This window comes from Sciurus vulgaris (genome assembly GCF_902686455.1).
Source record: "Sciurus vulgaris genome assembly, chromosome: 15".
NCBI lineage: Eukaryota > Metazoa > Chordata > Mammalia > Rodentia > Sciuridae > Sciurus > Sciurus vulgaris.
In genome coordinates this window covers 77,874,376-77,900,174 of record NC_136476.1, presented here as the reverse complement: position 1 = coordinate 77,900,174, position 25,799 = coordinate 77,874,376, and the positions used below count along the sequence as shown (strand labels likewise).

The 25,799-nt window shown below is 44.4% G+C and overlaps 1 protein-coding gene across 7 annotated transcripts in view; it reads left to right on the top strand.

Moving 5' to 3' along the window:
* TTLL11 (tubulin tyrosine ligase like 11) overlaps positions 1 to 25,799 on the top strand; it is a 234,160-nt gene that overhangs the window by 20,272 nt on the left and 188,089 nt on the right. For 6 of the 7 annotated variants that reach the window (XR_013759706.1, XR_013759707.1, XR_013759708.1 and 3 more), the window contains exon 2: positions 22,139 to 22,235. Coding sequence is in view for 3 of the 7 variants with exons in the window: in XM_079113775.1 (XP_078969901.1) it covers positions 22,139 to 22,235 (97 nt within the window). In the remaining 4 variants the exon portion in view is untranslated. Of the gene's footprint in view, positions 1 to 12,634; positions 12,906 to 22,138; positions 22,236 to 25,799 lie in introns of those variants that run through there. The other variant, XM_079113777.1, reaches the window with a different exon arrangement.

The following is a 25,799-nucleotide window of genomic DNA, read 5'->3' as shown; positions in this document are numbered from 1 at the left end:
ACACTTGGAACAGTAGAATGTAAACGAACTCTGAGTCCGTTTTCTCATCTGTAAAATCTATAAGTCAACCGGGGCTTTAGGGGATTAAAGTAGCATGAAAGCAAACAACATACAGTAGATAAATGTTAGTTTTTGTTTTCTTTTTTGGCGGGGGGTGGTATCAGGGATCGAACTTGGGGGCACTTGACCCCTGAGCCACATTCCCAGCCCCTTTTTTATTTTATTTAGAGACAGGGTCTCCCTTGAGTTGCTTAGTGCCTCATTTTTGCTGAGGCTGGCTTTGAACTTGCGAACCTCCTGCCTCAGCCTCCTGAGTTGCTGGCATGTGATACCATGCCCAGCAGTCTTTGCCCTCTTAAAATGACTCATTTATGATCATTGTACTGAACAGACTAGATTAAGGCAGTTTTCTTCATCCACCATTCTATAAAGCTCCGAGTATTGCTAAAGTCGTATGTTGTAGTCTTCTCCTCTCACAACCTAAAAAAGACTCTTCCAATGGACTTTTCATTCTGTCCTGGGCACCCATTTTGAGGTCTCTGATAATTTTACTTGATTTCCTGTAGATAGCATATCTTCAGGATTTCTTTGTTCCCTTTGGTGCTGAGAATGAAAATAATATGACTGTAGATTGAATTTAATATTTTTAAAAAGATTACGGATTGTAGAATGGTTTTCAAAGGTAGCATTACAAAATCTCTATTCTTGGAACTCTTTAGAAGAGAATAAAAACATCGACTTGTGAAGATTTCCTCTAATCCTTTGTGAAATCTGGGCCGATATGATTGGTGAACTGAATTTGAATTTTTTTTTTTGTTTTTTGTTTCCCTACCCAGCTGAGAATAATTTCCAGATGTATGACTTCCATTCAGATTTAAGGATTAGGAGAAGGACTTACTATTGACAGGGGCTTTCTTCCTGAACCTTGCAGATGGAAGCTGCCCAGGGCTACGGTGACTGGCAGTCCTGGTTTGCTCAGAACTGAGGGGTTCCAGGATACTGGGCTCTCAATTTTAAAACCGGGAGAATCCTTGTCAGATTGGTCTAAGTTGATTGGTGCTCCTACCCAAGACACAGGGTAGCTAATTGAGGACGGGGACAACTGCAGCAAGCATTAGCGTGCTTTTCTTTTGTAAAGAACAATAAGTTCAAATTGCTTTTTAAAAACATTTTCTCAAAGTTTTTAAAAATTCTGCTTCAAAAGCCACTAAACTATATACAAGTCTTATTTGTAATTGTGTTTGCACCATTTTTGAGCTCATGACAGTGATTTAGGAATGAATAATATTATTTTTTAAATCCTATTTTTTCTGTGCCTGAATGACAACTAGTAAATTGATGTGACCCATTTTCTTGTGTTAATTTCATTGATGTGCTATGAGTAGCTCATCTTTGAAGTAATTTTTTTTTCAGTTGAACGTTAGTTAGAACTGATATTATTGTAGGTGAATCTTGAAAATAGGTCAATGTTAAAGGAAGGGCCTCACATAAATTGTATATTATTATTTAATCCTCACAAGGTAGAATTTAAAATTAATATGTATTTATGCCTCTCTTGTTTTAAAAAAAATATGTAAAGTGGCTTTCAAAACGATATACATGGGCTGGGGATGTAGCTTAGTGATAGAGCACCTGCCCAGTATGCACAAGGTCCTGGGTTCAATCCCAGCACTGTTACAGGGTTTTGTTTTGTTTTTTTAAATTTAGGTTAAGAAAAATCAAGGTAAATGAACAACCAAGATAATGGTAAATACAGTAAAATAAAATCTGGGAAAAGTTAATATCTAGAAATATGTCATATAAATATCTTGCATAATTTTTATGAAGGTCAAAGGTTTGTCTCTGAGATTTCCAGTTACCAAGAAACACCAGAAATGCTAAGTTGTATGTCACGATGCCCATAAGATCGAACAGAAAAGGTTGGAGAGGAGTCCAGCTCTTCCTGGCTGGAGGGAGTGGAGGCTGGGGGGAGTTTCTCCAGGCCTTCATAAGGGCGCAGAGTCCGCTGACCAATACAGCCTCACGGTTTTGTAGGTGATAAACCCTGCACAGGGCACCCTGAGGGTGTGAAACGAAGCGCCAGTAAGATTGGTCGCCACACTGAATACAGTGATCGCCCCATGGCTGTGCCCGGTTGGCGCGGTCCTCTGCGTTTCCCGGCAAGCTTTTTAGCACTCAGGTTCCTAGGCCCCGCTCCGCTTGCACTCAACCAGTTCTCAGCTCCTGAGCATCCTGACAGATAACTACTGATTTAGAATTTAAAAAAGATATTCAAGGAGGAAACCCAAACATCTAACACACAATTGAAAACAATTCAGTCTCACTAGTCTAATCATAAGGATGCAAGTTAAATCAACAATAACATGTCAGTTCACATCCATTAGATTGGCAAACATATTTAGCAATCTCAGGAGGCCGAATCAGGAGGATGGCAAGTTCAAGGCCAGTCTGGGCAATTCACCAAAACCCCATATCAAAAAAATAAAATAAATAAGTAAATAAATAAAAATTAAAAAGGTTGGAGAATGTAGCTCAGTGGTGAAGCTCATGTTTAGCATACACACACACATACTACATATTTATTTAGCAACATTTAGCGGAGCTAGAATGTGTATAGTCTGTGACCCAATTCACATGTAGAGAAATTCTTGTCCATGTACCCAAAGAGATACAATGAAAATATTCATTGTAGTGTCCTTTGTAGTGAGGAAAATTTGAAAATTGCCTAAATTTCATCAGTAGTGGAATGCATTAATAAATTTTTGTATGGAGGTTGGGTTGTGTTCCCCTCAAAAGATACCCCCAAGTCCCAAATAACATCATCTGTGACAATGATGTTATTTAGAAATAAGGTCTTTACAGATAATCAAGGATCTTGACATGGGATGATAGTGAATTTAGGGTGCATTGTAAATCCAGAGACAAGAGTCATTACAAGAAAGAGAAAAAGAGAAGACAGAGACAGAGATAAGGTCACATGATGGTGGAGACCAGGATAGGAGTGATCAATCTACAAGCCAAGGAACACCTATGCTGACTGGAACCCCCGAATCCAAGAGAGAGGCATGGCCCAGACCCTCCTTCACAGCCCTCGGGAAGAATGGACCCTGATAACACCTTGATTTTGGATGTCTGGCTTTCCAGACTTTGAGAGAGTAAATTTCTTTTTTAAAACCCCAAGTTTGTGGCGACTGGTTCTGACAGCCTGGGGAAGTTATTTTCCCAGGCCCCAGGGACAGGGCGAGGACATAGTTATGCAGTTCTCCTTCAACCAAGAGAATAGGAACGTGGGGCTGGGAACAGAGTGCAGCTGCAACGGTTCTGATCTGATTTGAGGCAGAAAGCCTCTGGAGACCAGGCGGTCCGACTCCCCATCTTACGACGAGGGTGCTGTCAGGGGAAGTGACTTGCCTAAGACTCTAGAACCAGTGAGAGGAAGAGCAGGAATTCTACACAAGATCTCTGATTCCTGTGTTCCTTCCGCTTTGATTGTGGACCGGGCGCTAGAACGTGTCTGGTCCTCTCTGATGGATGAGGCAGCACGGGCCAGAGGAAGGAGCTCACGTGCTGGAAGTGGAAGGCTTGCGTGAAAGTCTTTGCTCTCCCACACTTTGCCAGCACGGCAGGGGCAGGTCGTGTAACTTCTCTAACCCTGGATTCCTCTCCTGGTCCGTGCTCTTTTTCTCCCGGAGCACCTGATCTGGACAGTGAGGCTCGGATGAGGCAGAATATGGGAAAATGTATTTATCAGGCTGCACAAGGAGTGTTTATCTCCACTAGTCTAGTCTTGTTCCCAGTAAAATGAAAACTCGGCAAGTGTGGGCCTAAATGATGCTCACGATGTATCCCTCTACCCCTGTGGGTGTGGTGGGGCCTCAGGCTGAGATTGCTTCTGTGACTATGTTACATTAAATGGCAAAAGGAAGATTTCCGTGGGAGACCCTAATCTAATCAGAGAGTCCTTTGAAAGTACAGTTTTCCCTGGCTAGTTGCAGAAGAATACATGTGGAAAGTGCACTCCAGCTAGTCTGGAAGAAAGCAGGCCCCACATTGTGAGCTGCCCAGGGGGTCACTCTGGCAGGGAACCGTGGGCATTCACTATGTGCTGAGTGAGTTCCCTGGCTGATACTCTAGAGGGGAAAGAAGGATCTCAGTCCTACACCTGCAAGGAGAGGAATTCTGTGGCCAACCAGTGAGCGGGGATGATGACTCTGAGCCCACCTAAGAACCACAGGCTGCCAACACCTTGAGTTTAGTCCTGTGAAAACCTGATTATGAATAAGAGGACACAGTAATTCCAATGGTGTACCTCTGACCTGAAAAACACTGTGAGCCCATAAATAAGTGGTGTTTTAAGCCACTAAGGTTGTATTAATTTTTGTGCAATGATAGATAACTCATACAGAGAGGTCAAACCTTTTTCTCTGGGTCACAGAGCTATTAAATACACATGTGTCTGTATCTGTATAGTCTTCCAAGAAGCTCTGGGCTTCTGTAGGGCTGAAGCTATGTCTTAATCATGTCTGGAGTCAGACTGGATGGCTTTGGGTCCTGACTCTACCACTTATGAAGTTGAAAACTGAAGCCAGGTACTTTACCTCTCAGTGCCTCAATTCCCTTGTCTGTAAGATGGATTTGACAATAGTACATAACCCCCAGGGTTGTTAGGAGTGTTGGGTGACTTTATAACTGTGTGGCGCTTAGTAAGTGCTCAGTAAACGTGGAGGTGGTGGTTTTGTTTTGTATCCCAGCACTTAGTCCAGTAGCTAGCATGTGTCAGGCACTTGATTAATGTTTGGCCAGTGGATGAATTAATTAATTGGGACTAGAATCTCAGTCTCCTGGTTCTTAATACTGCACTGTTTCTGCTAATCACTATTTACAACATGATACAGGTTTTTCTTAAGGTAACATTTCTGACCAATTTCTTCAGTAAGCACCAGGAGAGCATCCGTTTCATCTCAGTATGGACACATGGAGGGGTTTAAACAGGTACCAGAGTGCTGCTTATAGACCAGCACGTGGTAGAGGCTGACCGAGCGCCACGTGTGGCCTGGCTCTGCCTTAATAGACCGTGTCTGTTGACTGGGGTGACACACACTCAATGTATTTACCTCATTATTTGGTCATCAGGAAAGTGCCAGCTGTCATTGCCAACTGAGCTGGGCCATCCATCAGTTTGTTCTGAGCTCATTAAGTGAAGTGAAAGGTATTGCTTAAATACTTAGCAGAGGAATAACAATGTTCATCCCAAGGAGCCAGCACAAGCTGCAGTTTTGGCCACAGCTATTGACTGGGTGGAGTTTTAAAAAAATGAGAAGATTGGAAACTTGACAATATAGTTCAACATCAGAAATAAAAGGAGATTCCAAAATCTGGTGAAGATGCCCACACTCTCTAAACCCCTCTCTCATCTCACTGAACTGTTATTGCTGACAATTCCTTTTAAAATTCTCAACAGTAGAGTGGACTCTTTCCCAGCTCTTCCTGTTCACCTGCACAGAGGTGGATATGTCAGTTATTATCAACCTGTGCCTGGAGAAATGAATGACCAAGTGTGCCCATGACTGCTATACCTCTGACAGCTCCACACTATGAATTGGTTTTAGTCTTGTGGATCCTGGGTCCACAGGTCCCCTTCTGGAGCAAGGTCTCCTGGTCATGCTGTTCGTTCCTCCAGCATCTGTTCTAAGCCCAGTCCTTCCCTGGCACTGGGCTAGGCACCAGCAACATAGAGATAATCAAGATGTTCCTGCTTTGGAGAAACTTAAAATCACAGTCCCTCAGGCCTTTGCACATGGGCTCTGCTGTGCTAGACCACCCTCCTGCCTTCTGGGCTGGGCACCTTTCAAGTTCCTGTCCACTCACACCCCCCTCAACCCCAGCAGAATCACTCACTCTCTGCTTATGTCCTGTAGCCCTTTGACAGCTGCTAGGACCTCCCCTACTTTGCATTACACTTTGTTTACAAGTTCACCATTCTAAAGACAGGGACTGTGCCTTCTGCTTCTTTGAATTACCCTGGTGCCTGACATTGAGTTGCTGCATGTTTGCCTGAATGAAAGACTCAGTTCATAAAGAGCCGTGACTATGCTTATAGTACGCAGGAGGGTACAGAAAGGAGGTGGGATGGAGCCAGAATAAATGCACTTTCCTAATCTCTCTCCCACCACCTGGAGGAGGGCTGTGCATATAAATATTCCACTGTGGAGGTCTTTAGGTTCTGTGGTCAGAAAAGCAAAAGATAAATGCAGAGCCTTTCCAAGTCATGGCTCAATGTTTGTGCTTCGAGTAATGGTGGGTATGACTTTGACCAACTTGAATCAGGTCACCCTAGGCAGATTGATTTTGATTTTCTCTTGAATGTGTTATCATTTCTTTCCTTTTTGGGGGGGATGGGCACCAGGGAGTGGTGATGGCTCTTTATTCAGATTCAAAGCTACAGCAATCAAATGTAGTCTTCTCTGAACCCCTGCACACTGTTGGTGGGAATGTAAATTAGCATAGCACATTATGGAAAACAGTATGGGGTTTCCTCAAAATATTAAAAATAGGGCTATCACATGATCCAGAAACCCACTCTTGGGTATATATTCAAAGGAAATGAAATCAGCATGTGGAAGAGACATCTGCTCTCTCAAGTTCACTGCAGCCCTGTTCACAATAACCAGAAAGGGGAGACAACCCAAGGGTCCATTAACTGATGGATGGATAAAGAAAATGTGGTACATATACACAATAGAGTACTATTCAGCCATAAAAAGTCAAATCCTGTCATTTTGGACAACAGGAATGGCACTAGAGATCATTATGTAAAGAGAAATAAGCCAGGCTCAGAAAGGCAAAGACTTCACAACCTCACTCCTATGCAGAACCTAAAATAGCTGGTCTCATAGAAGGTGAGAGTAGAACAGTGTGACCAGAGGCCAGGGAAAGTTCAGTGGGAGGGATGGGAAAGTTAGTGAGTGCTGAGCCACAGTTGGGAGCAAGACACCCTGGTGTGCTATTATTGCACAGTAAGATGACGATAGTTAATAATCACATACTGTACATTTCAAAAGGCTCGAAAATGCAGAATGTTCGAGTACAGATTTTTGCTTCTTGCTTTGGTATCTCTCTACTCCCATTCCTGCATTTCCAGTTCCTCATAGGATAGCTATAATTGGATGGCCTGTTGTCCTCTCAAGCTTAGTAATTCTAAAAGTAACTTCCCTGCCAGACACACTCCCCACACTGAAACCAGGAGGTGAGGGTTGGGCCAGGCAGAGGTGCCAGAGGCTCTTCAGCACTCTGGAGAGCTCCTAGGTGGGCCCCACTCCCTCTCCCTCAAGTCCCTTCCCTGCCTCAGTCCCCCACAAAAAGCGCCTAGTCACTTAGCATAAACCCACCCGTTTCCAGTGGTTACGGGAGCCTCATCCATTTCTCCTAGGCTTAGTCCTCTGGGGACTAAGGATTTGATGGGGCTGCTCCTGGGTGCACTCACTTCTAGAGACTAAGTTATCAAATTGCTCTGAGTTTTGGTTCTTTATATGTAAAACAGAAATAATATGTCTATTTATTTCCTAGTGTTGTTTTGAAGGTGAACTGAGATGGCACCTGGAAGCACATGGCACGGGACACAAACACAGTAAACATAGCCACTATTGTATTATAGAAATTACTGGTATGATTAATATTCATTCTTCTTAATATGTGATGGCATGATACAGGTGCAGTGTCTGTGGGACATTCAGGTTGGTTTTAGGAGACAGAATAGACAAATACATTTTGGGGGCAAAGCCTATTTAACTTTATCTAGTTAGTCCTCTGGGAAACTTCTTCTCTTTCCCTCAGGGACATTATTTTGACAGCCCTGGGTGCTTTAGGGTCAGTGTAGATTACCACCAAATGCTGGAAAGGAAGAGCAAGCCTCCGCAGATTTACAGAATGGGAAATACCCTGCATATGGCGAGGGGCCAACAGCCCTGCAGAGGCCAGCAGATGCCACAGGCAGCTCAGCAGGTCAGCAGCCAGACAGAGGAGGACTGGATCTCCAGGCTCCAGGATGCTCTTTGCTTGCTCCTTGCACGTGCTGTTTGCTTCCTTCTGTCAGGACTTCCCCTTCCCTGTCTTCTTGGGAACTGCCCACTTTCTCAGCGAGGGTCAGCTCAAATGTCCTCCGCCTCTCCAGGACTCAGTTGTCTCTTCCATGAAATGTGGAGATGATGGCTATTTATAAGGTTGTGTGGAGGTTTGTCTGACTTGAAAATCTCTGTATCTGACTGTTTGGGTAAAGAGCTTGGTTCAGAGGCAGGCGTGCAGTAGCTGCTTTGTGAGACGGTGGCCACAGCAGTTCAACGGTCTGTTTAGTTGCTCGACTGGCCCGTTGCACTATGAGCTCCCTGAAGTTAAGGAGTCTTCTGTTCATCCTGCTGGTTTCTTTTCTCTTGTGTTGTCTCCCACCACCTACCCACTGCTGCTGTGTGTGGAACTCCCTGGCATTCCCTGAACCTACTGCCCAGCTCCAAGGCATGGCTCGCCTGTGCGTGGAGTGAATGAATGCATGGACTGGTGGGCCAGCTGACCCATGCAGCATTTGGGCCGGCTTTCTGGAGGGGGAGCTGCTGCTGGGGAAAGCACTGAATCAGCCCAGCGTCCTGGTTAACTGGGGGATGTGCTGCCCTAAGAGCTGTCTGCTGTGACTTCCCATGAAGCTCTTTCCTGGGTGGGAGGAAATGCTGCAGAAATTAGAAACCTGATGTGCTTTGTTTGCATTTCAGCTAATAAACACATTTGAAGTTTTGATGTGGAAGAGCCTAGGTAATTTGAGACCTGGTAGGGAAATGATATAATTTACCACTGTGAGGGAGATTACTGTTGATAATTTTGCAGAGCATAATGGAGTTAATTCATAATGTATAATTGATATCGAAGCTCTTTTCCATAGGCTGAATTGTGATGGAATGGAGTCTGAGTCATTTAACACATGTATTGAGTTGTTTGTGTCACCCTTATGAATTGGAAAGTGGAAAAAGAACATAGTGCTAAATTGGTACCTAAGCTTTCCAGAGCTATTTGCTCAATAAACTGGAATTTTAATTAAAACTGCAAGTCAAGAGGTAAATCAGTACAGAAGTTGTGAAGTTTTTCTTTTTTTCTTTGCCCAATACAATTACTACTAATAAGGTTCTTTATTGGGGGGGGAGACTGGAGGCACACTGAGGTTATGAAAGGGTGTGGGCTTCCACCCCTCCTGCTAATGTGGCTTTCCCCATAGTTAACTGTTTAGTGATGGTCTTGATATCATTACGAGTCTTGCAATCAGCGGTGGAAGCAAGGTAGACAATACGCCTCAATGCAGCTCTTGTAGCCAGAGTGTATGTGAGTCATTGGTAACAAATGAACTTAATAAAAAAATACAATGTATTTAAGTGATTAACCCGGGGAAGCAAGGAATGGCAGTGCTTGCCCAGGGTGTCACACAGTATCTGTAATAATGAAGGGGTGGCTAGGAAGAGGAAACTTCATAGATCATAAGAATTGCTACAAGAATTGTTACTTTCCAGCAAAAGGCTGTTAATTACTTACCCTCGCGCTATATTTATTGACTCGATTAGGGGATGAGTAATTATTGTGTTCCCTGGAAATCCACTGAAGCCTGACGGCGCCTTTATTAAATTGGAAGGCTCCTCTGAGCGAGCGCTAGTTAGCCCTGTGGGATCTTGTTCTTCTGAGTCCCAGTGACCAGGAACCTGGCAGAGTTGAGCCAGGAGTGCCAGCCCACGGGCATATGAGAAGGAGCTGCCAAGAAGGGTGCCCATCAGGGTAGTCCTCACGCGGGGAGCACGACTGCTCTTACTCCTCTGTGCCTCCCCACTCTCCTCCCAGCCCATGACCTCCTGTGGGCCAGTCACCACGCCTGCCTCCTCCTCTTCCCCAGCCTGCTCAGCCTCCCCTGGGTGTGCTGCCTCGGGCTCTCCCTCCCGTCTGCCCGTCTTTCTTACTGGCTTGGCCACAGCCTTGCTGGAGCGCCCCCAGTGCCTCTCCTTCACCTGCAGAATCAAGGTCAAGCTTCCACCACAGCGTGTCCCGTGGACCCCTCAGGTTGTCTTCTGGCTCCTGGGCTCTGGGCACAGGGCACCTGTGCTCTCCCAGAGTCTGCCTTGCAACCACTGTTCCCTCTGCTCGATTTCCTTTCATCTCTTCCTGGCAGAAGCCTCCTGCACACTCCGCCCCAGGGGCCCTCTTGGCTTCCACTTTATTCACCTCTAACGAAACCACTGATGCTGCTCCTGGGTCCCCTTTGTCACGCAGGATTCTAGGATCCCTGTGCGTCTGTCCCACTTCTGCCTCTGTCCCCAGCCTGGCTCCTGAACCCCTGGCAGTCTGCAGCCATGTTTGCTTCACTGCTGTTTCTCCCAGGAGACTGTAGAGGGCCAGCCTCTGCTTTCTCTGTCATCAGGCATGGCTGGGGACTCTTCCCCTCTGCCTTTCTCGCCAAGGGACTTCATTAGTGAAGAGCAAGCCAGGAGGCTCACTCCAGATTCTCTAATTGGACTAATTTAGCTCCTACTACATTCCAGGCCCCTGCTTCACAAAGCTTCTTTGGCCCCTGTCATTTTCTTCTCCACGGTGTCCCCTGCGAGGGAGGCTCTGCTGCTTATCTTCCTTGAATGATGAAATGGAGGCCTTTGCAGATGGCAGGGCCGAGACTGGCAGCCAGGTTCTCAACTCGAGGCAAAGAACTTTTCTGGAAGTCTGGCTCACTTGAGAAGTTGGCTGCCTCCTCACCAAGACCTGCATGGCTTTAGCACCCTGAATGTACCACGTGCAATTCAACCCTAGACAAGTTCCAGGGAGCAACCCTGCCCTAGGCCATTTTGGGTAACAGCGAGATAAACATGGGAAGTTTTGATTTTTTTTTTTTTTAATATCAGCCAATAATCTGGGTTGAAGAATGCTGGGAAAGAATGGAAAAGAAGGAAACCAGCCTTATTTGAACACATACTGTGTACCAGGCACCGTGGGCCAGGTGCAGAGGTCATTCATTCTTGCAGTAACCCAATCAAGTTGACATCATCAAAAGCAATGGGGCCAACTGACCATGAACTGAAACCTCCAAAACTGTGAGCCAAATAAACCTTTTTCTCTTATAGTTGATTATTTCAGGTCTTTGTTATAGTAACAGAAAACTGACTAACATGGATAGATTCCCAGCTATTCACTTAGCTAACTTTCTCAATTGAAGAGCAGTATTAGATTTTGAGTTCAGCCTTGAAGAGCAGTTGCTCAATCTTTTCCTTGTCTTAATTGGCCTCTGGATGTTTCTGCACTCTATTCTCTTACGGCTTTTATTGTTATGGTTTCTTTCTAATTTGGTCTTGAATTTTCACAGTTAGGACTGGCTGTAGGCCAAGATAGCCACTCTCTAGGAGAGCCCTGACCAGGAGAGATTAGTTTTGGATATGTGAGTCAGAGTAGGCACGACAAGGAAGTGAAATGCATGGGGAAAAAAAAAGAAAAAGAAATTTATTAGGTTTCAGAGAGGTTAGGAGTCCCACTGGGGGTCTTTGGGAAGTCAGGAGGTCACAGGGAACTGTGAATGGAGTGGGGGCGAAGAGAGGAAGGGAGGGAGGGAAGTGAGTTAGGAGGGATAGAATCTACAAGACTATGCTCTGGTTAAGGGCTATCTGTGGGCATTCTCCTCTGGGCTTTTCCTTAGGGGTTAAAGATTGACTAGTTTAAAGAAGGGGAGGGGAACTTGTTTATATGACTTATTTATATGATGAAATAAATTTAAATTCATATTTATTTGATCATTTGGTTTTCTGATCAGAAGCTATAGAATGTGGTGGGTGTGGTCAGTGGGATGAGCCACAGGCAGGTTTATCATATACAGTCACATGGGAAGGGGGAGTTTTATCTAGGCCAAAGGTGACTGGTACAACTGGGTTTCAAATAGGCCCAAAAACTGATGCTGAAGCAGCAACTTTATTAAACAAATTTATGACGTCTTCCTTGAGGTGTTAACCTCACTGCTGTGTGTGCTTAGTTTTCCATGGGTTAATTCATCCATCCATCTAGCTTAGCAGAATTGAAAGAGCACAGTCTTTGGAGATAGACCAGCACAGTTTCAAATTTTGTTTGCCACTAATTGACCATGGGGTAGCATTTCTTCATCTGCAAGACACAGGTATCTTTACCTGCCACATAGTTAAGTGTGCCATAAATAGTAATTATTACATTAATCATATTGTGTTATGTACTAGTTTTAAATCCCTTCATCCCCAGAAGGCTTTCTTCCTCTTATGCTCTTGTTGTAAAACAGAAGGTGTTCACTCATAGTCTACCCGTGTACCAAAGTTCCCTAACACTTAGCAGGTCAGGACAGCAAACTTCACCTCAGACACGTTTCTGAGGGCCAGGAATATGAGAGGCTTGGGCGAGGAGTGTTCTGCTCTCGAGGCCACATTCCAGCTGTTGGCCAGGGTGGCAGATCCTGAAAACTGCTGCTGGCTGCAGTGCCACTTTCCAGCTGGCCCATACCTGGCTGTCGGCCTGAGGCTTCTGCTCCTCACACCTGGGGCTGTGTTCCCAAAAGGAGAGGGGGAGAGAGAGAGACCAGAAGAGGGAGGAGGAGAAAGAGGCCGAGGGAGAGACCAAAACAAAAGCAGCGTCTTTTTATAAAGGTATCCTGATTTCAGAAGTGACATTCCCTCCTGCTGGCTGCTGTTGGTCACTGAGACCAAGTCAGTGTCAGTGTGGGAGAGGTCACACAAGCATCTGCATGCCCGCAGGCGAGGATCCTGGAAACCATCTTAGAGGTTAGCAGCTCAGCCGTGCAGGTGGAGGAGAAGGTGGAGAGAAGAATAAACTGTCTCCGCCCGGAAGCCGCCCTGTGGGGTGGAGGCGGCAGTCCTGTGAGCGTAAGTGCCCCGCAGGAGGCGAGGCATCCATCCGGGGAGAACGCAGGACGCGCTCCAGGCGCGGGTTTCTGGGAGCAGGAGCCCCGCAGCGCGCCTGCTCCGAGCTGCCCTGGGGATGCTCGGCACCTGGTTGGGGTCTTTTCAGATCGAATTTACCCACCGAGGTGACTTCCTGCGATACTAAAAATAATAAACTGTCCTAAATAACAGCAAGTTGACCGTTTACAAAGTGCTGTCTTACGCACTGCCTGGGCCCAGGTGGAGCCCTGGAGGGAGACGTTCAGTCGTTGTTTCCCTCAGTGGCAGCGGAGTTGCTGAAGCCCAGGGACAAAGTCACCTGTCAGGGCCGCAGGCTGGGACATGGGGGGTTGGGGCGTGATCCAGGGTCTTCTTTGTCCAAACTTGACGTTTCGGCTACCACACGCTGTGAGCATCTCGGGCTGCTCATTTTAAAGCACCAGCTGGGATGGGTTCCCCTGCGAATGCGCTACCCGCACGCTCACCCATATCAAAGCTTACTTGCCACTTTTATTCCCAATCACTTGAAAGATTTTCTGTGCAGAAAGAAGCTTTGTGAGGAAAGTCGTTCACAAAGTACAGACATGTGAACTGTGCTTTCATCAGCATTTACTATGGAATTTCATTCTGCACATTCCCCAGGGGGTGGGGATTGAACTTGCTCTTTGGCCATTAGGAGAGAGACCCAAACATCACTTCCTGAAGAACAAACATACTCAAAGGACATTTAATAGCACCAGTTCTTGTTTGAGCCAGACCATTTTGCAAGTGTGCTTTTAGTCCTCTTGGGCAACAAGAAAGATTTTGGGTTCACCCAGGTGTGTGGTCTGAAGGAGGAACCTCCTTTGTGACAAAGATGATAGTGCACAGGGTGAGGATAGGTTAGTTACAACATTTCATGTGTGACTAATAAACACAACAACAGTGATCCATTCAAAAAGTCATGGTACATTAGTCAGTTTTGTGTTACTATAATGAAATACCTGAGGCGACACTGGTAAAGAGAAAAGGTTCATTTAGCTCATGGTTCTGGGGTTCCAGCATAAGACCATGTGGCCCCTTTGCTTTGGACCTCTGGTGGGACCACTGAATGGCAATAATGGAGAACACCTTCCAGAACAAACTACTCATGTCAGGAGCCAGGAAGCAGAGACAGAGGATTGGCCAGACTCCCACAAATTGCTTCAGGGGTATGCCCCCAAGGATCTAAGGCTCTCCTGCCAGGCCCCACCTCCCAAAGATTCCACCTCTCCCATTAGCACATACCCTAGGGTATGTAAATTTGGGGGGATATTGATTCAAATCCTAGAAAGTAATGAAGTGCATGGGTCTTGGAATTAGGCTGACCTGGATTTGATCCTGACTCTGTGTCCTTAGATGTCCTCATCTGTAAATAGGGTTAATTATACTACCTTTCTCATAAGACTGTTGTGAGGATTAAATAAGTAGTACACTTACAGTGTTATCACATAGAGTAATAAGCACTGCATAAAAGCAAACTTTAATAATGACGACGATGATGTGCTGCTCTGTGTAAGTTCATTCTCTCATCAATCTTCATTCATGGAACATGACTGCAGATGTTGCCAACAATGGTGTGTGGACAACAGGGACTTTAAGGAATCTTTGAGTCTCCTAAAATCCTAGGAAAAGTCTATGCATGTGTGTGCTTTTCTGGGGAAAGTTGCAAAGGAATTCATGACCCCCTGCCCTGAAGACCAAAAGCAAAGTCTACAATGTGCTGAAATCCCAGTGTTGGAGATGCACAGAGGACTATAACACTGTCCTCATCCTCAAAGAGTTCACACAGTCCCAAGCTGGGCAGACTGACAAGACGTTGTGGCATGGACTGTGATGGCTGTTGCCGATGGAGGCCACACAGAAGGGAGGGCTGGTGGAACAGCTTTGTGGAGTCAAGACCCCAGGCAGAAGGGGCAGCACGTGGAAACCCTGTCCCAGAACAGGAAAGTGCTCTGTCCTCAACGTTTCAAAAGTCATCTGACAGTGGCTGAGCCCAAGATGTAAGTGGCCCAACTTGCAGTCGACAGGTTGGTGGAGGGGATCTTGAATTGGGTCTGTGGCCAGGCTTGGGCTTGGACTCAATCTCTGGTCCATGGGAAGGTACCAAAGAGCCACAGTCACGGTCAGAACCGCGTTGGAAAATACAAATCTCTCTGTTGCACTACAGGTGGGTGACCGTGGGGAGGGGAGGAGGGGAGGAAGCTGGTCTCATCAAGGTGGGAGATGAGTGGGTTGTAGCCGTGGGAATTAAGGAAGGGGGATGAAAAAATAAATTGGGAGAGAAGCTGGAGGGCTTGATGACCATTCTGATGTAGAGGGGGGAGGATGTGCCATGCCTGAGTCTCAGAATTATGGCTTCTATTTTTCCTGTGGGCCTAGGACCCCCTGGACAACTGGTTGGTAGCACTGGGCTCCTGAAATGCCCATGTCCAGTTGTTCCTGGCCTTAGAAATTCAATGTTATGAAGGAGAGACGTTATATACATGGACTAATTACAACACAGTACAGAGAAATCGTCAGCCTAGTAAGTGGTGAGGGATCAGGGAGGAGATGGGTGTGGGCACAGGTGGTTTGGAAGCTCTCTGGGTCATTATATCTGATGGGCAGTTTGGGGTTCTCATCTTGCTTGACCTCCCCTCGTCTCGCTGCTCCCTTCAAACATGGCTGGACTTGCCTTTCATGGCACCAGCTGCCTATCTCTTGGTCCCTCTTTCTGGGATGGCTCACGAGGTACCCCCCCCTTCCCAGGGTCTTAGATGCTGTGCAGCCCTGTCCAAGCTGACTCTGCTGAACCTTTATCTCACTCTACTTTCCTGTCCTCCCTCAATTGCCCTGACCTTCCTTCCAGCTTCCTGGGTGCAGGGGCATCTCCCACCTGTGGCCTTCTACACACCTCTTCCTTCTGCAGGAGCACTCTTCCCCTCATCTGGAAACTCCTGCTCTCTCTCCACTCAGATAGCCCTTCCTCAGGAATAGGATGAAGGGTTAGTCTATGGCCCATAGGATGCATTTGGAAGTGAACAGGGTTATTGACATAACAATGCGTCAGCCAGCGTGAACTAGAAGTGTCCCAGCATGAACTAGATGAGCAAATGGACACATGCTCATCTGGGGCAGGTGGCCTTCTCAGACTCCCCAGGTGGGATGGGTCACCCCTGGCTCTTGTTTCTCTTGGGACTTCCTTTTGGAGCCCTGAGCATGGTTTGCAGTGATACCTTTGAGTGACTATTTGATCCAGCTGCTTCTCCCCATGGACTGTACAGGCCAGGAAGCAGACATGTCTCCACGGTGTCATTGGCTCTGGAGAGGCTTCGTGTCACATAGTAGGCACTTCATCAACGTCTGAATAAACAGATTAAGGTCGGTCTCCAATTTGTGCCATTCTGTGGTGTGTGCAAAGCATTTTCGTTTTCCTGTCTTGGTTAGTCCCCATCCCTGCCTTGCAGACTTTCTTGTCTCCATGTACTAAGGACCTAAAGGTTAAACTAAGACCTCAGAGTTTGCCAGTGACACAGGCGTATCCAGAACACTCTGATCTGCTGACCCCACACCCAGGGCTTCTCCAAAAGGGTATGAAGAGAAAAGAGGACCCCAGCTTAGAACCCAGGCAGCACCTGGAAGGTCGGTGTGGACTTGAGGAAGATGGGCCCGGGGAGAGCACCACTTGCCAGCTGTCAAGCGCTCCTTGAAAACCAAGCGGCATTCCAAGCTACTGAGCGCAGAGGAGAGCCCATCGGCCCCACGGCCCCAGGGCTTCTTTACTGAGATAAGATTGCATGATATAGAACTTTCAATTGTGACCGTCTTCAGTGTAGCAGTTGGTGGCATTCAGCACATTCATATTGCTGTGCCACCACTGCCACCATCCATTCCCAGAAACTTTTCACCTTCCCCAGGGGAAATTCTACCTGTCAGACACTAACTGCCCCCATCCTGTCAAACACCAGTATATTTTCTGTCTCTATGAATTTGACAATTCTAGGTACTTTGTATCCATGAGATCACACAATGGTTGGCCTTTAAGTCTGGTTTGTTTCATTTAGTAGGATGTTCTCCAGGGTCATCCATGTGGTAGCATAGGTCAGAATTCCCTTCCTTTTTAAGGCTGTATAATATTCTATCATGTTTATATACTACAGCATATTTATTCCTTTATGTATCGATAGGCACAAGCTATTTTCACTTTTTGGTTTGTGAATAATGCTTCTATGAACATGATGTACACTAGTCTGCTCCAATCCTGCTTCTCAGTTCTTTTGTGTATATACCTAGAAATGGTATTGCTAGACCATTCAGTAATTTTGTTTTCTATAGCAGCTATCTATATTCCCAGTGTATAAGAGTTCCAATTTCTCTGTATTCTTGTCAACACTTGTTATTTTCTGTGTGTGTATGTGTGTGTGTGTGTGTGTGTGTGTGTGTGTGTGTGTGTGTTACTGGGGATTGAACCCAGGGGTGCTTAACCACTGAGCCACATCCCCGGGCCTTTTTTATATTTTATTTTAAGAGAGTCTCACTAGTTGCCGAGGCTGACTTTGAACTCATGATCTCTCCTGCCTCAGCTCCCAGAGCAGCTGGTATTACAGGCATGTCCAACCACACCCAGCTTTGGTTTGTTTTTGATGATAGTCACCCTTTGGGTGTGCAGTAGAGTCTAGTGATTGTGATTTACATTTCCCTAATGATTACTGATGCTGAGTATCTTTGTATCTGTTAATTGGCCATTAGTATATCATCTTTAAAGAACTGTTTACTCCAGACTAATTTTGCCCAGTTAATTATTGTTGTTGAATTATAGGAGTTTAAAAATGTATTCTGAATATGATATTTGATTTTCAAATATTTTCTACCTTCCATAGGATACCTTTTAACTCTGTTCAGTGTTTTTTGATACAAAAGTTTTTAATTTTGATGTTTAATTGCTCTATTTTTCCTTTGGTTGCCTCTGCTCTTAGTCTCATATCTGAAGGAATCATTGCTAAATGCAGTATTATGAAGGTTCCCCCCTATATTTTCTTCCAGTGGTTTTAATAATTTTATTAATACCTCTTATATTTTGGTATGTGATCCATTTTGAGTAGATTTTTGTGTATGGTGTTAGGTTAGCATCCAAATTCATTCTTCTAAAAATATTTTTAGCTGTAGATGGACACAATATCTTTATTTTATTCTATTTTATTTTATTTGGTGCTGAGAATAGAACCCAGTGCCTCACACATGCTAGGCAAGTGCTCTACCACTGAGCCACAACCCCAGCCCCAAATTCATTCTTTTTGCATGTGAATGTCCAGTTTCCCGATACCAGTTATTGAAAAGACTGCCTTTTCCCTACTGAGTTATCTTGTCATCTTTGGCAAAATATGTCATATTTGACCAAATATGCAAGAGTTAATTTCTGGGCTCTCCTATTCCATTGGTCTATGTCTGTCTTTATACCATCATTACCTCACTGTGTATTTTTTTTTCATTCTAATTATTATTATTTTTTAGTACAGTTTAAAGTTCGGAGTAAAAGTAAGCGGGAAGTGCAGAGATTTCCCACATGCCCCTTTCCCTCCTATATACTGTCTCCTTCAACATCAGAGTCCTGCATCAGAGGGGTGCATTTATTACAACTAATGAACCCGCACTGACACGTCATGATCACCCAAAGTCCCTAGCTTACACTGGGGTTCATTCTTGGTGTTTGTTTTACTGTGTCTGTGGGTTTTGAAAAATGTTTGAAGACGTGTCCACTATTTTGGTACCAAGCAGAGTACCAAAAGAGACCCTCTGTATGCTGCCTTTTCATCTTTCTCTTTCCTCCAGTCTTTGGCATCCATTGATCCATTTACTGTCCCCATAGTTCTGCCTTTTCCAGAATGGCATATGTTGGAATCATGAGTATGATGTAGCCTTTTTGGATTGGCTTCTCTAACTTAGTAATGCATTTATGACTCCTCTATGTCTTTTTGTGACTCGACAGCTTATTTCTTTTTAGCATCGAACAATATTTTATTGTCTGTATGCAACATGGTTTATTTATCCATTCACCTATAGGAGGGCAGTTCAGTTGCTTCTTGGTTTTGGCAATTACAAGCTACTAGAAACATCCATGTGTGGGTTTTTGTATATTCATGTTTTCAACTCACTTAAATAAATACCAAGGAGTACAATTGCTGGATCATGGTAAGAGTATGTTTGGTTTTGTAAGAAACTGCAAACTGTCTTTTAAAACAGTTCTGACGGTTTGAATTCCCATCAGCAATGAATGAGAGTTCCTGTTGTTCCACATCCTCACCAGCATTTGGCGGTATTGGTGTTTTGGATTTTGGCCAGTCTAATGGGTGTGTAGTGGTTACAACAATGTAGCTTTTTCTAAAGTTCTGAGGTCAGGAAGTATTAGACTTCCACCTTGGCTCTTTTTTGAGATTGTTTTGGCTATTTGGGATTCCTTATAATTCCATATGAATTTTTAAAGGTTTTTTTTTTTTTTTTTCCTATTTCTGCAAAAAATGTCATGGGGATTTTGGTAGAGATTGTATTGAATCTGTAGATCTCTTTGCATAGTATTGGCATCTTGAACAATATTAAGTCCTTCAGTTTATGAATACAGAAAGTCCATTTATTTACACCTTCTTTAATTTCTTTCAGGAACATTTTGTAGTTTTCAGTGCATAAGTCTTTCACTTCCTTGAATAATTCCTAAGTATTTTATTCTTTTTGATGTTATTTTAGATAGATTTTTTCCTTAATTTCTTTCTTATGTTGTTCATTGTCAGTATGTAGAAACATCCTGATTTTTACATGTTGATTTTTGTATCCCATAACTTTGCTGGATTCATTTATTATTTTAATAGTCTTTTTTGTGGAATCATTAGAATTTCCCTTAAATAAAGTCAGGCCATCTACAGATAATTTCACTTCTTCCTTCCCAACATAGATGTCTCTTATTTCTTCCTCTTTCCGGTTGCTCTGGCTCGCACTGGCACTGTGTTGAACAGCAGTGGTGAGAGTGGGCATCCTGGTCTCGTTCCTGACCCTAGAGAAGAAGCTTTTAGTCTTCTACCACAGAGCATGATGTTAGCTGTGTAAGCAAAGTTTTAAACAGAGCTTACAGAGAGTCAGGATGATGAATTCCTGGCACCTATTTAAAATTGTGTTGCTTTATATTCCCAGGGCCCAGCACAGTGTCTGGCATAATAATTATGGAAAGAATAGATGCACTTTAAAAATTGGTAGTTTCTCGAGCGGAATGAGCTAAAGGTGATTTGAATGGAGAGCTGTATTCACGAAGGGGGTGAGGATGGAGGGGGCGATGGTGTGATGGAGTCTCATCGGATCGTCCACTGACACGGAGCAGGTGTCAGTCCCTCACAGGGGACAGGAAAGTCACTTTGATTTTGGTACATTTTGCCTGGATAGCCATCATTTTACAGACACCGCTCTGGTGAAGTTATTTTCCCTTCTGTATATTAGCACTTAACAGCTGGAAGAAAATAACATATGTTATCTCTTTGTATTTATGACTACTGAATAAATAACTCGTAGCCCAATGGATGCAAAGAAAATGAGTGAAATGCTATAAATTATAGGTGGCAGTTGTTAATGCTAATAGAGCATGTACCATATGCCTTGTCTTGGCACAGCTTTGAAATAACGTAACTGTTTTCCTGTTTTAATTTGGGATGGTTGGAAAGCGTCAAGTCCCCACTGTTTCTTAGTCATGCCGTACTCTTCCATTGGATCTCCTTCTCTGGCTAGGATTAAAAATCCTGATTAGCTGTAGTCCGAGAATGGGGAAATTTTTATTTAATGTGTGGGCATTTCTCTCTGTTTGGACTTTCAACAAGCAAGTTCTAAACATGAACTAGCATGTCCTCACTTTTCCCCTTAACAAGGTCATCTGAGTCATAGATTTAAGAACACATTCTGTAAATGCAGAACTCATTCATAAGTTTGAGAGGCAGTCGGATACAGTGGAAAGAACAGGCCCTCTGTGTTGGTGAGCGATTTTCTAGCCTCAAATAATTGAAATCCTGTAACTTGTACCAAATAGGAATTTAGAATACCAAAAGGTGTTTCAGGACACAGGCCATCGTATAAGACCCAAGGGCAGGTGGGCACAGGCTCATGAGGGTCTGGGCATCGGACCTGGAAGCCCAAGGAACTTAGGTTGCTCCTATGTTTCAAGCAATATGGTCTCATCTCTCCTTTTCTCGTGGCGCCTGGTCCTTTCTTCCCTTCTCTCTGTGCACAGCCCCACAAGGCTGCCCAACGCTGGCTCTTCATTGCTCACTTTTTAAGGACTAGCAGAGGCTGCCTGGCACCTCTCATTTCCAGATTCCTGGAAGACAGAATTTGATTATCTCATCTTGAGTCAGATGACCACTCTTGGCTTGCTCATTTATTAGTTCAAAAAGTCTACTGAGTTCCAGGAACTGTTTTAGGCACCAGGGATACATCCTGCCTCTTGCAGAGTTTGTGTGTGTGTGTGTGTGTGTGTGTGTGTGTGAGAGAGAGAGAGAGAGAGAGTGAGAGAGAGAGAGAGAGAGAGAGATTTTTTTTTTTTGGTATTTTTTTGGTATTGGAGATTGGACCCAGGGGTGCTCTCTCTTATTATTTTATTTTGAGAGAGGGTGTCACTAAACTTCCCAGGCTGGCCTTGAACTTGGGATCCTTCTGCCTCCTCCAGAATAGCTGAAATTACAGGCATGCACCACCACGCCCAGCTTCACTGCTTAATATTTAGGGGCTGGGTTCAGGGTTGCCAATTTCAGAGAAAGGGAAGGAAGTATGGGCCTGTAACTTGCATAGACCTGGACTCCAATCCTGATTCCTCCCCTGGCCAGTTCTGCATGGCCCAGGGCATGGGAAATTGTTAAACTACTTCCCTTAGTCCCAAGTTTTACTCAGTAGAAAGGGACTAATCCTTTACAGGGTAGTTGTGAGCATTACAGTGAAGGGTGCTTGGGAGGCTGGTAGTTTATATAGCGTCTGCCACTGAACACCGCTGCTCTGCTACCTGTCTCAATCTGTTTCTTCATCATAAAACAGGAACACATATCGCCTACCTGCCATCCTTATAAAAATTTAATCATGTGATGCATGCCAGCTCTCAGGAATTTGTACATGACGGACACTCCCGTGTGGTCACCGCTCCTCTTGTTCTTACTATTAATCCTATTTTTTTTTTTTTTTTTCCTGTCTTCTAGTTCCCGTTTGGCCGACGCTTGCCTTGTGACATCTACTGGCATGGAGTTTCATTTCATGACAATGACATATTATCGGGTCAAGTGAACAAGTTTCCAGGTATCTGTTGCTATTGTGTTTCTCGGGCCAAGTATGTTCTTCGGCAAAAACATGGCAGTGTTTTGAGATCAAACTTGAGGACTCTTAATTAGGAACTGCTGTTACCTTGAGAGGGAAGTCAGCGCAGGGGTAATCAGGACTTAAGCCACTACAGGTTTAAAGATTGCGGACAGGCTTGTACAGGTTTAAAGACCAGCTTTCTTGGTCTAATCCTACTGATGGAAGGACATGATTTTGACTTATTGGATTATAGATATAATGTGGGGTTCAAATGAGGGGACATATTCTCAAAATAAAGGAACAGGACATTTTTCTTGAAGAAAACCAAAGTACTACAATTCTAAGAATATAGCACAGAAATGGTGTAGGAGCTACCCCCTACTCCCTTTTTTTTTGTGCCAGGTATTGAACCCAGTGGTGCTTAACCACTGAGCCCCATCCCTTGCCCTTTTTGTGTTTTATTTTGAGACAGGTTCTTGACAAGTTGCTTAGGGCCTCACTAAGTGGCTGAGGCTGGCTTTGAACTTGCAATCCTCCTGCCTCAGCTTCCTGAAGTTGCTGGGATTACAGGCGTGTACCACCATGCCTGGCAACTTCCCCTTTTTTAAGTATTGTATTTAGAGGTGCCATTTAACAACGACAACAACAACAACAAACCTGAATACACTGGTCCCCATGCTAAGGCTAATGACATTTTCTCCTCCTCCTTACAAGGAGGGTGGCCAGGAAACTGTCATAGCCAACATATTAAGATCCCCCTCCACTCTATACCCAGCTTCCACATATGCTTTTTCATTTCATTTTTAAATCTCTACCACCTTCTTCTATGATTATTGCTTTTCATTGTTTTTGACGGCTACGTGAAGAGGGAGGCCAAGGGTAGTAAGATTGCTTAGGAAGAAGGGAACGTTTAGTTAAGTTTCCAGCCATAGGGTCTTGCAGTTATTTTGATAATGTATTGCACACACCATATTCTAATACAATGATAAATAATTTTAAAAAGAAAACATCACCCCAAATTCCATTCCTCATTTAACAAAATAACAATGTGAATGTTTCTCTATTTTCTGCCAAAACTTAACCATGTTTATCATTTTTATGTGGTGGCAGTTGTAAATGCCTGAATATAAGGTGTTTTCTCTTCATATTATGTTATTTGTACTTATATTAAAGGGAAAATCAATCTACTCTTTTTCTTTGGCATTCTACCCCATGCCTTTAAGAAAACCCCTCTCAGGAGACTGAATTTCCATACATTGGCTGCTTTTGCCACATCTGCAAGGAGGTTTTCAAGTTCAGCATGCAGACTGGCAAGGTCACCACCGTAGGCCACCCTTGGCTTGGATTCCTTTAGAAGGACACAGGGCAGGAAGCACAGCTTGTCCACCTGTCCATGTCCAGCATTTCTCTTCAGTTAAGTATTTTCAAGAGTCCTGGGAGCTGGTCTCTAACTCCTTGAGCGTGGAAGAAATGCAAGGAGACCAGATCCACATCCGTCTTGGCTTTGATGCCCCAAGGAGTCAGTATCTCTCCCAAGTGCTCCATAGCCTAGCTTCCAAGTCCCTAAAAAAAAAAAAAAAAAAAAAAAAAAGAATTATGTTGTTACAAAAATCACCACTCAGGAAAGCCTAGAGCTATGGCTTCCTACCAGGTATGAAACAATTCAAGAGGCAGGGACCATCTTAACGCTATGCTTTGTTGTCTGCTAACACAGCTAACAAGCTACCGTGTTGGGTTTCCAGGAGCACTGAGACAGAAGGTTAGCCCAAGGTCAGTTTGTCCTTAGAGAAGGAGAAAGAATTTTATTAGGCAACAAGAGTGATTCTTGCAAACAGCGTTCCTGCACACCAGTTTAATGGGATTGCTACTGTACTCTCTGTCTTGCTGGTCAGAAAAAAGGATACTTTTTGATGCCAGTTAAATGACTTAGTCCCCAATCTGGAACCCAATCTGGAAGAGAACCAGTCTTTGAATGAGTCTTTAGAACGAATTACTAAGACATGAATCATCATACAAGGCTTCTACATTTTCTCCCTTTGCTAACACCTCATCGAATGGCTGAGTGGGAAAGATGTAGCTATGGTTCTATATTTGGAAAACAAATTAGAAATATAGGAAAGAATGTACTCCTGAAGGACTAGTTTTATTAAAGGTGATAAAAGTATATTCATTCCAAAGAGGCAAGTTTGCCCCATCCCATGCTCCATACGCCAGTCATTGGAACATGTAATTTTCCGCTTTACTAACAACAACTAATTAACTGTAATGGCAGAGCAGGCTCTGGAGTCTCTGGGCGGAGGGTAGCACTGTCCTGTGAAAGATGGAAATCCTCAGCAGCAAGGGATTCCGAAGTGTCCCGTCCTTTGGCTCCAGTTGTGTCCACATTTATCTTGTCTCTTATATATCCACTATTCTAAAAATGTACTTCCTACACTTGGTATGCTACTTAGAATAAGTTCTAGGCGATGCACCAGACAAGTGTAGGTATTTTACATGCTGCACAAATGGAAAACTTTTGGATATGCATATGGAACTAATTTATTTTGTTTGTGTCAGCATTGTAGATTTCATTCACTTTTCTATGGGCGATTTCTTTATTCAAAACACACTATTATATCTTAACTGATGAATTATGACTTTCCATAAAGAGTCATCTGATTTAGATATGCCTTTGCTTTAACAAAGTCCAAAATTGTCGGTTCCCAGCTTACAAACAATAGGGTTTTTTGTTTGTTTGTTTTTCTTTCTGAGTCTCAAGGTCTGAGGTGTGTGGCAGCCCAGGGTGGGCAGTGCCCGAGAGCTGACCACAAGGAAGGGGCTGCAGTGAGGAGTCTGTAGGGATGGCCCAGCACTGCTGGGGACTCTGGGGACACTAAGATAAGGAGAAAGGTGTGCAGGAGAGAGTGATGCAACCCACTTGCTGAGCCCGGGGAAACTTGGAGTGCATGGGAGTTGGGAGCAACCTAATCCAGATTTGCTTGGGGTGTGAGAGATCCTGGAGAAGAGGACTGGCCTTTGATCTGAGCCTCCAGGGATGGTTGTGCCTGACCTGCACACCAAATAGAAGACAGAGTTGGTGCAGATGTGGAGTGCTTCAATCTTGCTCTCATTCAGCAAAGGACAGGTGGCCCATAATGGCTAGAGTGGATCAGATGAGGGTAGCAGTGGAGAAGTGATAGGCAGGGACCTAAGCATAGCACCATTAAGAGTCTGAAGGTCCCAAGGAGCCTCTAAGACATTTCCAAATCAGCTAATGGTGCAGGTCAGCTTGTATTTTAGAAAGACCAGTCAGAGGGTCACAATGGAGGTGGGCGGAAGACTAAGGGAGGAAACAGAGATGCAGAGAAGAGGCCACTGCAGTACCCAGGCAGAAGATCAGCTAATTAGTGGCCAAGGGAATACGGAAGAGAATGGATCTGAAAATATTTCGTTTTGGTAGCTATAATGCCAAGACTTACTGTTTTAAATGCTACTTGGATTGAATAGTGCTCCAAATATAATTCAGTTCATTTTGTTTTAGTTGAGTTCAGCAGGGCTGCATGGGCAAGTCTGAGGATTCAGCTG